The sequence below is a fragment of the Petaurus breviceps genome, unplaced genomic scaffold (genome assembly GCF_028583685.1).
Source record: "Petaurus breviceps papuanus isolate PSGF00001 unplaced genomic scaffold, PetGlider_PUasm1.0 90721, whole genome shotgun sequence".
NCBI classification, from domain to species: domain Eukaryota; kingdom Metazoa; phylum Chordata; class Mammalia; order Diprotodontia; family Petauridae; genus Petaurus; species Petaurus breviceps.
The window spans coordinates 343,454-356,876 of record NW_027187322.1 but is presented as its reverse complement, the minus strand read 5'-3'; the positions used below and the strand labels follow the sequence as shown (position 1 = coordinate 356,876).

Below are 13,423 nucleotides of genomic sequence, written 5' to 3'. Positions count from 1 at the left end.
CATGAGCGCACACACACAGACACAGACACACAATACACAAGCGCACACACAGACACACAGACACAATACACGAGCGCACACACACACAGAGACACAATACACGAGCGCACACACACAGACAGACACACAATACACGAGCGCACACACACACAGACACAATACATGAGAGCACACACAGACACAAACACACAATACATGAGCGCACACACACAGACACACAATATACGAGCGCATGCACACACACACGGGGAAAGTCTCAACAAGGAATTCTCTATAAACGTGAAAGAACCACACTGTGCCACGTCTGACCAGTATACTGACTAAACAACTCCAGGGCCCGAGGAAGGAACGCTCCCCTCCCCTCCCCATGGAGCGGTGCTGGGCTCAGGGGCCGGAACGAAGTCGATTTGAGGAGACAGAGCCAGAGCAAAAGCAGCTTCTGATGGACGCCATGTGTGATGGGTTTGTATTTCCGTGCTCTCAGTTGGGAGGGAGGGTGGGGTGGATGAAGGAGAAGGTGAATTTTGGCCGATTGAGACAAATTAAATATCTAACAATTTCCAAAAGAATCAAAAGTGTTCTTGCCACTTACCTGATCCTTGAGGCTCCACATTTCCTTTACCATCCAGATAGGAAACATGCACTAGAGGGAGATCAGAGAAGGCAGGTCGCCCCTGGCTCCACTCCCTGCCCCTCCCCCAGCTGTGGTCCCAGGTTACCACCCATGCCACCTCCTCCCTCTAGGCCAGCCCCTGGGGGCCCTCACCTCTCACAGCTGTCTCAGGGCACCCCTTGGGAATGTTGGTCGCCAGTGCCAGCTCCACAAGGTTCACCTCTCGGTCCTCAGGAAAATAGAGGTCACCCTCCCTGGCTGGGCGCAGGGGCAGGGTCTCCTGGGAGCCATAGCCACACACTGCCTAGGAGCGGGAGAACAAGGTTAGACATTCTGGAAACCCTAAAGCATCATCCACAAAGAGGATCCTGGGAGGGAGGGAGGAAGGCGCTAACTGGGAAGGGAAACTCAGGGCTCCAGGCCATCTTTGGGTTCCTGGTTGAGTATCCTGGGGTACCTAGGGAAGTGCCCAGGATGGCAGACAAGGCTACACCATCTCCACTCTGGAGGATTCTCTTCTCTTTTGTTCTTTACCGGTCCCTCAGTCCGAAGCTTCCTCTACCACATTAGGTATTTAACAATCACCTACTGAATAAAAAGCTAATGTTCACAGCACTCTGTCCACCTCCCTAATCTGTACCCGTCTTTCCAGGCCCAGATGACGGCCAAGCTTTCCCTGACCACCCCATAATTGTGAGCCCGTAATTATAAGTCATCCTTCCTGTTTCTAAGTCACGTTAAGGCCCCACACGACTCAGGGATTGGGCACCTGGCCCACCCTGCACAGAGAAGGCCAGGCCTCACCTCCACATTGCTCCACCTCAGGGCACGGTTGAAATCCTCCACCGTCAGCTTCCGCCGTTTGGTATGCTTCATGAACTGGGAGCTGTTCTGAGGGTAGAAGAAAGGAGGTATCAGGAAGGGGAGCAGGGCAGCCGGGGGCCCTCCCAGGGGTCGCCCTGCCCCCCCTCGCTGAGCTTCTACCTGGGTGGCCTCCCTGAGCCGGTAGCAGACGTCCTCAGCCAGAAGGGCGGCCACCTCATCACTCAGCTCCAGCCCAGCACTTTCGGCCATGAGCCGGACTGAGTCCCTAGGGATCTCCACAAAGCGTCGCTCCTCTCGGTCCGACATGGCCCCGGGGGCTGGGACAGCCACTAGGGCCTTTCTGGTCCTCCGGACAGCTCCTCTGCCTCCAGTCTGGAGTGACAGAGCAGCAGGGCTGGAACAGGGGTCCAGCTCATGGGCTCTGCTCGAGAACACAGAATAGGGACTCTCAGAGCCAGAAGGGTCTTGGGAGATCATCTGCTCCAACCCCTTCACTTTAGAGGTAAAGAAAATCACAAAGGTCACCAAGGGACTTAAGAGGGGAACCAGATTTAGAAGCTGGGTCTGACTGCTGGTTTAATAATCTTTTCTCTGCTCTTGGGATGCCCAGAATGTCCCAGGAGGCTTTGAATTCCCGCTGCTAAAGCAGCTGCTGCATCATGTCCGAACCAGTGGGCTCCTTCCAGACGAGGCCCAGGGGAGCTGTGATGCTCAGCTCTGGGTCCACTGGGACCATGTTTCTCTCCCATAGGCATTGGGGGAGCACCCCATGCACATACCCCATCCCCTCCCACCTCCCACTCCCCATCCCTGTGAGGGCCCAGCCTAAAACTCCCCTCCCCCAGGAATGACATCAATTCCTTGAGGGCAGGGACCATCTCCCCTTTCTATCTGCATCCCCAGCACTTGGCATTGATGCCTAGCTCGGACTAAGAACCTAATCAATGCTCGTTCATATGTGGCTCTGCTATGGATGGGGTCACACAGCCACCGAGGTTCTCCCGACTCCCACAAGAACATTCTGGGCATCCCACAAGCAAGGACCCGGGCTGATACTTATTTTTGCCTTCAGAGAGTATGATACTCTAGGAATTCAGTGTGATTTTCTGGCTGGATGATTCTGTTTTAATACAGAAGGCAGGGAAGCACAAGGTAAGGAGCCCTGACAGGGGGAGTGGGGGGGGGGGGGCCTGAGTGTGAATCCTGCCTCACTTATTTCCTCCCTTGTCTCCATGGGGAAGTCTGTTATCTGGTACGTGTGTGACCTCTCTGAGCTTCACAAGGTCTTGGAGGAATTCCCCACTGTCAGGAAGGAGGCGCAGCAGCATGGCTAGCAGGGGGGCAGCGGGACCTACCCCACCTCCACCCCCGCCCCACACCCCAGGCTGGTTAGGACATACTGCATTTGCAAACCCTGAGATGCCTCTACCATGAGGACGTCCTCTTGGAGAAGAGAGCCAGAAAGTCTGGGCTCCAGCCCCACTCTGACAAGGTGGCACTCGGAACACTCTCTAAAAACTGCAGAGGACAATGGCCCAGCCTTGAGAAGCTTGAGAAAGGCTGAGTGGTCACAGAGCGGCCTGGGGGCTTCAAAGGCTGAGGTGGAAGAGGCTGCCCTGGGGCCTCAGTGCACCTTCCTCCCGGTCACCCCTCCGCCTAGGGAGGGATCTCACTGCCGGACCAATGGCCTTTTCTCAGGCCACTTTCTTCTTGACTTCCCTGGGGAGCCCCCCCCCCCCATTCTCCTCCTCCAGGTTACGGCACAGTCTCCCAACTCAGATGTCTCAGACTGGACATCTAGATGTCCATCTCACCTTCCCTTACAACCCAGTGGTCGTCCTGGACCCCACCCCCTTCCCTCCCCTGACACTGCCCACCCTGGTGCAGACCCTCGACACCTCAGGCTGGGAGAGCGATGGCTGCTGGGGGGTGGGGGTCCTGCCCATCCTCCATTCAGCATCCAAAGGGATGTTCCTAAGACAGTCTGCCCATGTCACCCCCTACTCAGTAAATCCTGGTAGCGCCCAGTGGCCTTCAAAGCCCCTCCTCCCCCACCAGGCTCCTACACAGGCCTTCCCCCACACTGTCCTCAATGCAGGCCCCCGCCTCTGCTCCATCTCTCTCTCAACTCCGGGCATTTCTCTGGCAGCCTTCACACTGGGGAGGCTTCCCTTAATCTGCTCTGACAACCCACGTCCTTTTGGGGTTTAGCTGTGTCCAACCCTTTGTGACCCCATTGGGGTCTTCTTGGCAAAGATGCTGGAGAGGTTTGCCATGTTCTTCTACAGCTCATTTTACAGGTGAGGAAACTGAGGCAAACAGGGTGAACTGACTTGCCCAGGGTCACACAGCTAATATGTGTCTGAGGCAGGATTTGAACTCTGGACTTCCTGACTCCAAGCCAGGTGTGTGTGACCAAGTGGGTGACCACTGACCTCCCCGGCTTCCTCAGTGCCTAGCCACAGTCCCTGGCACACAGGAGGCGCTTAACAAATGTCCACTGCCCACCTGTCCCAATTTCTCAGGCTCCCAGTGAGGCCAGACCTGCACTGGCGGAGGGCCTGCTTTCGGCCATTGGTGACATCTTCCCTGGACAAGCCCCTCCTGGCCCCCCAGCCAAAGCCACGGGCTGTCCCTCCCCCAAGGCTGGGGGGAGGGGGCCGTAAGGGTCGCAGGGGGTCCTAGGTGGGGGGGGGGGGCTGCCCACGCCTGGCCAGGTTCAGCTCTGCCGGAGCCACACCGAGGGACAATTAACAAAGTAGAATCCAGAATCCGAGGCGTGAGGCGTGGTTTCATACCCACGCCCACGCGTGCCCCCCCATCCCGCCTCGCCTCTCCTGGTCCTGAGTGGGATCTAAGCCAAGGCTGGACCCCCTTCCCACCATCCTCCAGGCCTAACTCCTAGTCAGCTTGGGGTCCCCTGGGACGCCCCGATCCTTCTCACACAGGCTTCAGGCCAGCTGTGCCTAGGCCAGAGGAGGGAAGGCCTGGGTTCGAATCTAGCCGTTATTCTCAGCGGCGGACCCCAGACGGCCGCTCCTTGGAGCCTCCTCCAAAGATCCCCATTTCACAAGAGAGGAAACTGAGGCAGGCAGAGATGAAACGATTGGCCAGGCTCGCCAAGCCGCTCGGGGTCTGAGGCTGGGTTCTCACTCAGCTCTTCCTGACTCTCTCCAGCGCTCTGTGCCCTGCAGCGACCCCTGGCGGCCATGGGTGAGTCCCTTCAACCGCCTGGACCTCAGTTTCCCTATCTGTAAAAGAGTGGAGATGATGACCTCTGAAGTCCCGCCCAACTCTGAGGCTGAGCCTATGCAAGGCGTCCAGCCGTAACCTCTGACCCGAGGGTCAGGAGGCGGGGCCGGACGAGGTCAGGATTACCACGGCCTGTGGTCCCCAGCGGAGGTGAGGGTAAGGCGATGAGACCCCCCGCCCGACGAAGTTCGGAGGCCCCGTGTTGGGCGCGGCGCGGCCCGCGGCGAGACTTACCCGAGGGCTGCGGTGGCTCCGGCTCCGGCTCCGGCTCCCTTGCCTAGTCTCAATTCCCTCTCACTGAGGCCGGCCCCGCCCTCCCCCGCTCCCGGCCAATCCGTGGGCGACGCTTCGAAGCCCCGCCTCAGGACATGCGTCACGTGGAAAGGGCCTTCTTTGGGAGGAGCCATGTTTCCGGGAAGTGTCACGTGATACCGGTTCCTTAAAGGGCCCTCGGCGGTTTTCTTCCTGCTTCTTTGGGTCTTCGAGTTTCTTAGCGGTTTCCGGGAGAGGCCAAATCCTCCAGGCCTCTGTTCGCCTTGCTGGGTTTAATCCAGATCCACCCACCATCCGCCCCTAGCCCCAATTCAGCCCGCAAATATGATCACTTTTTAGAGTGCTCTTTTTAACCTTATCTTTGCAGCCCTTTCCACACCCTGGGGCCCCGCCCTTCTAATTCAGTTCAGTGCAATTCTGTGCCCATTGATTAAGCTCCCACGGTGTGCTAGGCTCGGTGCTGTCCAAGAGTTCACGACCCAGCTCTGGGGACAGTGTGCAAACGAATGTGTAGAAATCGAGCTATAGACGGGATCTAACAAGGGAAGACTTCCTGGAGGAGGTGGTGCAGGCTGGGCAGCGGAGCCCAGAGATGGAGGGTCCCCTACAGCCGGGAGGCGGGCGTCACTGCACCCAAGGGAATGGGTGGGGGGGAGTCAGGTGTAAGCAGACTGGGAAGGGAGGAGGGGCTTTGAAGGCCAGAGCATTTTGTATTTGATGCTGGAGGCCTTAGGGAGCCACTGGAGGTTATTGAGGAGGGGTGACGTGGTCAGAGCTGCACTTTAGGAAGATGCCTTTGGTGGCTGAATGGAGGACGGCCTGTATCCCCAGCCTACCCCCCAGCAGCTATTGGAATAGCCTAGGTGTGAGGGGACGAGGGTCTGCATCAGCGTCAGAGCGGGGGAGGGGACCTATTCAGAGGATTCTTCAGAGATGTTGCAAGGGTGAAATTGACCGGCCTTGGCTACAGTTGGGCCCTGGGGATGTCTGGGTGGGGAAGAGAGTGACAGGTCCAGGATGACCCCTAAGTTCTGAGTCTGAGGGATGGGAGGGTCGTGCTACTCTCTGCAGTAATCGAGAAGGGAGGAGAGTTTAGGGGGAAAGATGATGGGTTTGGTTTTGGAAGTGTTGAGTTTAAGGTGTCTACTGGACATCCAGACTGAACTGGAATCCACCCTCAGTTCCTGCCCTCGACATTTATTTAAAATCTTGCCTCGATCTTCATTAAATTAACTTGAACTATGCCTAAGGAGGGCAGGGAGGACTTGACCGTGAGAATATCTACTCCCCCCCCCCGCCCCCTTACAGTTCTCCTCTGCCTACAATTGGTATGGGTCTTATTATCTCGAGGAAGGTCTTTTTGTCTCCCATTTTTAGAACAACATCTGTAGCCTGGGTGTAAGCTACTTGTAAATCCATCTCAACTAGTGATTTTCTCCTTTGGTGGTTCATTATGGCTTATTCAGTTTCTCTCTGAGATTGTATCATTTCAGAGCTTTATTTCTTTTGTTGTCGTTGGTTTGGGTTTTTTACATTTTTGTAGAGATCCTCTGACCTCCCTGGAAGCTTCTGTTTTGCTGGTGTAAAGTTATATGTAGTAGCTTCTGAAAAGTCTCTTTGGTAGCCTTTGAATGAGCATTTTCAGTAAAGTTGTGGGGTATGAATCCAGACTGCAATTAGGTTGAGGATTGTTTCTAGTTTAGCAGTGAATGGAATGAAGAGAAATCAGGCAAAACCTTGGGGAATGGCCCCGACCAGTGAAGACATTTTAAAGATGTAAGCTGCAGGGAAGGAACCAATACACAAGGAGAGATTGAATATGAAGAAGGAAGGAAGGATTAGAGACCAGGGCCAGGAGATGGTGGCAAGGGATGGCATCCTCAGACACTATCACAAAGGAAGAGAGAGTACGGAAAAACATAAGAGGGCCTTTTAGGCCTCTTAGCAGCTGATTTCTAGTTCCTCAGTCAAGCAAGAGGCAAGGAAGTTTGCACCGAGCCTGTTGGTTTGAAAAGAGAAAGTTTGGACCAGTTACTGTAGAGTGTGATAAGAGTCCATAAGAAAAGAATTAAAAATCTGTCCAGTTGAGGCCCCGGTTCCCTGAGTCCCTCATTCCGTTTAGTAGCTTACAAATGGGACAAGGCAGCTGGAGGAGAGGTAGATAAGCCAGGGGCTAAATTTAGGAAGGAATGAGTATCACCAGGACCAAGGGGAAGGGATTCATGAGTAGAAGGTAGTGTTGTGGAAACAACATATTAGAGTATCAGATTTATAAATTAAAATGAAGTCTTAAGGCTTTCTCAGAAGTTTACTACACATTTAACTTTAGAAGGTTGGTGATTAAAATAGCCAAGATGCAGAGTCTTGCTGGCACCATAAGATAACTGAACACCATCTTATACACACAATGTAGGACAGATAGCATAGGTCTATTCTCATAAAAATGACTCACTGAAATCATTGTGATTGGAAATCTTTCATCCTAGAAATCCTTAGAGCTCAATGATGATAGAAAAGACATTCCAGAGGGCACCCTAGATGGAGTGGGTGGAGTCATCACACTCCAACATCACTAAATATCATTGATTTTTCTCTTTCCACTTGATAAACACCCTCTTCCTATGTTGTAACTTTCATGTAAAAACCCTACAGCCCAAAAGCATTTTTAGAACTCTTCATGAGGATTTTGCAAGAATATAGATATCTAGTGTCAAATTGGGATGCTTGGTTGAGATAAAGATCTATGTTGGGTGACTGTTCTCCAAAGTCAGCCAATAAGCATTTATTAAGTGCCTACTGTGTGCTTAGGCACTTTTCTGAGTGCTGGAGATACAAAGAAAGGGAAAGACAGTCCCTGTCCTCAGAAAGTTTAAAATCTAATGAGGGAGCCAACATGTAAACAAATATTGACAAACAAGCCCTATACAGGATAAAGAGAAAACATCCAACAGAGGAAAGACTAGCTTTCAAAGGGATTAGAAATAGTGTCTTGATGAGGAACTACAGAGAGGTAGTGTCACTGGATCAAAGAATACTGTAAGATATAAGAAGACTGGAAAGGCTTGGGGGCAGAGGACCTAGGTTTGAAAGGTCTGTTTATTAATATCTTTTGTTTTTATATCAGTTACATTTCCCACTGTTTCTCTCCTCACACCACCCAAAGAACCATCAGTTAGCAAGTATCATTTCTTTTTTTTTTTTTCCTTTTTGGAGGGCAACTGGGGTTAAGTAACTTGCCCAAGGTTACACGGCTAGTATTTAGCAAGTATCATTTCGAAAAATTTTACTCTGAATTTGAACCCCAATAATAAACATTTTCATCTGTACAGCAGAACACAAAAAGAAGCTTCAATATGAAGCCGTGAATCTCTTTTATAATGCTAGCTATGGAAGAAGCATATAATCAGTTCTACATATTTGAAAACTGACCTGTTGACATGTGTTCCCTTCTTGAAAGTTCTTCAATTTTCTTTTGTTAATTTAAAAAAGTTACAACGCCCCCTGCCCCCTCCTTTTAGCAGCACCATAGCTCCATCCCCTTCTACTCTACCACTTAGTTAAGAGCCAAGAGTAAAAGGAGAAAAACAAATCCTTTTTAACAAAGAATTGCCAAGTCAAGCATCCTCCCAGAATGTACGCCTTATTCTGCACCTCTTGTCCCTCCCCTCTGTCAGAAGGGGGTAACCTGCTTAGCATAGGGCCTCTGGAGACACAGCTCACTGGGCATCAAGCTGAGCAGTCTTCAGGGTTCCACTAGTTCTCTTTGGTGTTGCTGTCACTGTCTAAGTGTTTCTGATTGTGGCAGCTGCAACAATCCAGGATTTTGTCATTTTTTCCATTCACACGCCTCAGTTGGTCTGGCTAACCTCACTGTCTCAGAGACAATCTAAGGCGCCCCCTTGTTGGCCAGTTTTTCTTTCCTTCATTTTTCTGCCCATCTTCAGGATGGACATTTTTTTGCCTGTGACTTCTCTTCCCAGTATTCTGTCTCCTCTCTGATGCCACCTGCTTGTTTTTCAAATGAGCATGTCTATATCAAGCTTACCAGTGAGAGGTTCCCTGATGCTTACTCACTCCATCCCTGTTGTCTTCTCACTCCTGACAATTATAACAAGATTCTCCTTTCTTTTTTCTACTCTGAGTGAACTCCTCCTTTGCCCCCCTCCCTTTTCTTTCTCCTCTTCAGACCCTTAGAACAAATACATTCCAGTTCCAAGATTTTTCTTAGTGAACTCCCCTTAAGGCCCCTTGAAAGACATTAAGGGGGGCGGCTAGGTGTCACAGTGAATAGAGCACCAGCCCTGGAGTCAGGAGGACCCGAGTTCAAATCTGACCTCAGACACTTAACACAAAAACTAGCCATGTGACCTTGGGCAATCACTTAACCCCAACTGCCCTCCAAAAAGCAAAAAAAAAAATTAAAAGGGATCTAAGAAGGAGGAAAAGGACCCATATATACATTATAGCAGCTCTTTCTGTGGTGGCAAAGAGTCAGAAGCTGAGGGGATGCCTAACCATTGGGGGATGGCTGAGCAAAGTATGGCATACAAATGAAACGGTTGTGCCTTGATGTAATGTAATGCCAAAAGAAGGCAACTTCCCAGGTTCAAAATACCAGCATAGGTGCTCTCTATTTTATTCAGTGACCAACCAAGAACAGAGAAGATTAAAACATGACATCATTCAAAATACAGCATTTACTAAGTGTGATTAAATAATCTCCAAGTACTACCCCACCCCAGGACCTTCCAATCATTCAATCAATTACAAAGTCTCCGTTCTAAATACTTCTCCACCCCTAGGCTATACCTTAATTAAGTCCACCACAAAACCCCTCTTCTCAAATGAAGATTAGTTCCCAAACATAAGGTCAAAAGTTCCCCACCCCTGGATCACAATTGAATCTACCCCAGAGTTACATCAAGTTTAAACACAGCACTTAATACCCAAAAGGAGGTCTTTTCTTCATCTTGACACGAGGCAAATTCTCAGCAATCTTAGTTCCTGGGGAGACAAGGCTTAGCAAGGCCATTAGATACATTGCCAGTCCCTTCATGAATTTATCCTCTGTCTGTAGAACAGTCCTAGAACCCCTGAACACATTAGCAAAACCCTCTCCCAGGATTTCTGTAAACATACAACAAGAAAATCCTTCTTCAGGGCTTCTGAACCAACAGAAAGGTTCCCAGACCCCTGCAACAACAGCACTGTCCTTCACCAGTGGACAGTATTCACTCTGTCTGCAGGACAGTCTCCAGACCCCTGCAACAACAGTACTGTCCCTCACCAGTGGACAGTATTCACTCTCTGTCTGCAGGACAGTCTCAGGGCTTCTTGGCGAACAGCCAGGTTCCAGGACTTCTTCAACAAAAGGACTGTCTTTCACCAGTGGACAAATCTGGCAAAATAACATCAAAACAGACAGACAAAGTACCAGCAAAACAGCCATGTCTCCTCAGTCCTTGGCAGCTCAGGGGGCAGGTCTCAAAAGTCCAGGGCAATTCAAAGCGGCCACCAGCAATTCTCTTAGCCTCTCTCTCCCTCCACAAGGTGCTGCTTCCAAAAAAATCTTCCGCCTCTCTCTAGTGTCTCTCCAAATCTACATCACCAGCTCCTCCCAGTTCAGGACTTTCTTTTCACATCAACAAGCCCATCCCACAGGTAGGATTAACAAACTCTGGGTTTTAACACAATCAATTTGAAAACCAAGCCAATACAGGGGAATCTTTAATTGCCATTACTATCACACTGGAGAAGTGATGAAGAGAGAAACTTGGGGAGATCCATATGAAGTCATGATATGGATGATGCAGGGAGCAGACCCAATTAACACTATCAAGGAACCTCTTAACCAGTGAGCTTCGTAGAATGAGTGAAGGGGCAGCTAGTCCTGGAAAGGTACTCAGGGAGGCTGTGAGGGCCAGTTTTCATTAAGAGCAGGGAGAGGGAAGGATTAAAATGAAGGGAAGTTTGTTGTCTATGGGACAAGCATTCCAGAGGGCACCATGGATGGCTGGGTAGACAGGATGAATCTTTGGTGGGGAGAATCAGGTTGGGGAAGTTAGTGTGGACTGGGGTTGGAGGATGATCTGATCATAATCACTGGGACATCACAGGTGTGACCAGGTATAAGAATGTTTGTCATCCAGTGGAGGACACCACTCCTGTTCCCTCAAAGAGGCGCAACAGGAGACAGGAGGCCTGAAACTTAAGGAAGGCTTGCCCTTCAACCTTCTTCACATCCCAGCTGGGAGACTAGAGGAGCAGCATGAGATGCTGGTATGAATGTTGCTTTAGGGCAGACAGAAGATGCCCAGCTGGGCCTCCTCAGTGCCCTTCTACACAATGCATTCAGCAAAAGGTGAAAGGCACCCAAGGTCTGGAGCCTCACCTGAGTGAGGGTGGTGATAAGGTCTGACAAGAGCAGAGAACCGGTGATTGACTGCAAGCTCCGTGCCCCAGCAGGGTCTGCCTCTGACTCATCTTTAACTTGTAGTCCACTAGAGCTCCCAGATCATCAGAAATGCATATCCATGGCACCCTCCAGCTTATACCAAAAGCTGACTCCCATATTCACTTGCAAGACTTGGCATTTGTCACCACTGAACTTTTTATTAGATTTAGTCCAAGGGCCAAGCACATCAAGGCATCACTGGATCCTGACTGCCATCTGGTGCCCACCTCTCCTGGCATCTCTAGGTCTCCCAGGCAAAGTCAATGACATCACCATTAAACAGCCAGTGGGCACACTACTAGAGACCTGCTGCCAGGAACTGCCCTGGGGGTCTTGCCATCCAACCAGGTCTGCAGCTGACTGTGCATCATCACCATGGAATCTGTACTCTCTCCACCATGGGGCACTTGATGGAAAGCTTTGCTAAAATCTCAGTAAACTCTATTCACAGCATCCCCCTCATCTCCTGGCTCCGCTGTCAGTCTGCTGGGTGCCACACTAGATCTTTCTAAGAGCTGCTTCAGACCAATTTAGGACTGAGGAAAAACCTCCAGTTCATGTAGTCCAGCCCCATCATTTACAGAGGTGAATCACAGAGGGCTCGGTCTCCAATCACTCAGGGTCACAGCTTCAGGGGCAGGGGGGGGACACAGCATGAGAACAGCCCAGAGAAATGACAAAATCCGACATTTATTAAATGCCCATGACCACCAAGGTGACAGGCACTGCGCTGCCCTGAGAACCAAGAGCTTTTATCCAAGTCAGAAGAGGTTTTCCAATGGAAAAGGCCCAAAGTCTCCAAACATGGAGGATGCTGAGAGCTAGCCTGGCACGCCTCGCCTTGTGAAGACCAAAAATAACATGGAAGAGGGAGGCCCTCTCCACTCAGCTTACGAGACCTGTGACAAATGACAGAGAAACAAAGTCACCAACCCTCCATGAAGAGCAGGTCTCTGAATGGTGAAGGAGAAGAAATAACCCAGCCAGGCCTTACCCAGGTAGTCATCCATCAGGGAGCCAATGGCAAACTACAGGAGAAGAGAAAAGGAACGAGATCAGAGGATGGAAGCTCAGCACCCCTCCCCCTCCTCCAGCAGGGACCAAACAACTCACGATATCGTTCTTGTCCACCCGGGTTCCCACTATCTTTAGGCGGATTTCATCGTCCTGCTGGATCACAATGTCCTAGTGGGGTGGACCGGCAGAGTCTGAATCATGGGGGGGGGGGGTGGACCCCTCCCAGCAACCCGGGGGCCTTCATTTATTCCCTCTCTCCCCAGCTTCTCACCTCATCCACTGTTTTGTAACAGGGAGGGTTTGAGTTGGGATCAAACTCCATCTCTGAGGGGATGGACTGTGAAGGAAACAAGAAAGGGCAGGTGTTGGTCCGACAGCAGGGAACAGAGGCCTCCTCACCCCACCTGGGCTCCTGGACTCACGTGGCGAGAGATGAAGCAAGACATGGGTCCGATCTCGGTGAAGAGCCCCACCTGCCGGGCACAAGGGCGGACATGAAGGCCCGGTGGGCTGCCCCAAGCCCCTCCCCCGCCGCACCCCCCCCCCCAGGTGAGGGGCTCACCTTGTTGACCTGGGTGACCACAGCATCCACCACCTCGCCCTTGAAGGGGCGGAAAACGATGGCTTTGTATTTGACCGGGTAGAGCACGAAGCCCCGCCCAGGCTGTATCACGCCCGCCCCGATGTTGTCGATGGTGGTGACGGCGATAACGAAGCCGTACCTGGGGGGTGGGGGCGGGGCGGCAGGGCCTTGAGGGGCGGGGCCTCTCGGCTCCGCCCCCAGAGCCCCCACGTGAAAGCCTCCCCGGGGCCCCCACCCCCGGGGCGCCCTCACTCACTTGCCAGTGCACGTGCCCTCCACCTCGGTGAACAGCTTCTGCTTGACCGTGTTGAGCAGGTTTGGCCCGAAGTAGCGCGGGTGCAGCAGGATCTCGTGCTCCAGGGAGATCTGCGGAGACGGCGCGGTGGGACCGGGCTCCTGGCCTCCC

The 13,423-nt window shown here is 51.9% G+C and overlaps 2 protein-coding genes across 6 annotated transcripts in view; both read right to left on the bottom strand.

Annotated features, from left to right (window-relative positions):
* TAF6L (TATA-box binding protein associated factor 6 like) overlaps positions 1-5,278 on the bottom strand; it is an 18,186-nt gene extending 12,908 nt beyond the window's left edge. Inside the window, exons 1-6 of one of the 4 annotated variants that reach the window (XM_069066162.1) lie at positions 4,925-4,989; positions 4,383-4,689; positions 1,598-1,859; positions 1,418-1,504; positions 767-917; positions 593-643 (exon numbers count right to left, since the gene is read on the bottom strand). In XM_069066162.1, the coding sequence (XP_068922263.1) occupies positions 593-643; positions 767-917; positions 1,418-1,504; positions 1,598-1,744 (436 nt within the window). In that variant the 5' untranslated portion in view covers positions 1,745-1,859; positions 4,383-4,689; positions 4,925-4,989. Of the gene's footprint in view, positions 1-592; positions 644-766; positions 918-1,417; positions 1,505-1,597; positions 1,860-3,946; positions 4,110-4,382; positions 4,690-4,924 lie in introns of those variants that run through there. The other 3 variants (XM_069066161.1, XM_069066163.1, XM_069066164.1) reach the window with 3 other exon arrangements.
* Positions 5,279-12,087: 6,809 nt separating this feature from the next.
* The window catches only part of POLR2G (RNA polymerase II subunit G), a 1,633-nt gene continuing 297 nt past the window's right edge, over positions 12,088-13,423 (bottom strand). The window contains exons 2-8 of one of the 2 annotated variants that reach the window (XM_069066159.1): positions 13,274-13,383; positions 12,997-13,156; positions 12,857-12,907; positions 12,706-12,771; positions 12,531-12,602; positions 12,412-12,445; positions 12,088-12,316 (exon numbers count right to left, since the gene is read on the bottom strand). In XM_069066159.1, the coding sequence (XP_068922260.1) occupies positions 12,303-12,316; positions 12,412-12,445; positions 12,531-12,602; positions 12,706-12,771; positions 12,857-12,907; positions 12,997-13,156; positions 13,274-13,383 (507 nt within the window). In that variant the 3' untranslated portion in view covers positions 12,088-12,302. The remainder of the gene's footprint in view (positions 12,317-12,411; positions 12,446-12,530; positions 12,603-12,705; positions 12,772-12,856; positions 12,908-12,996; positions 13,157-13,273; positions 13,384-13,423) is intronic. The other variant, XM_069066160.1, reaches the window with a different exon arrangement.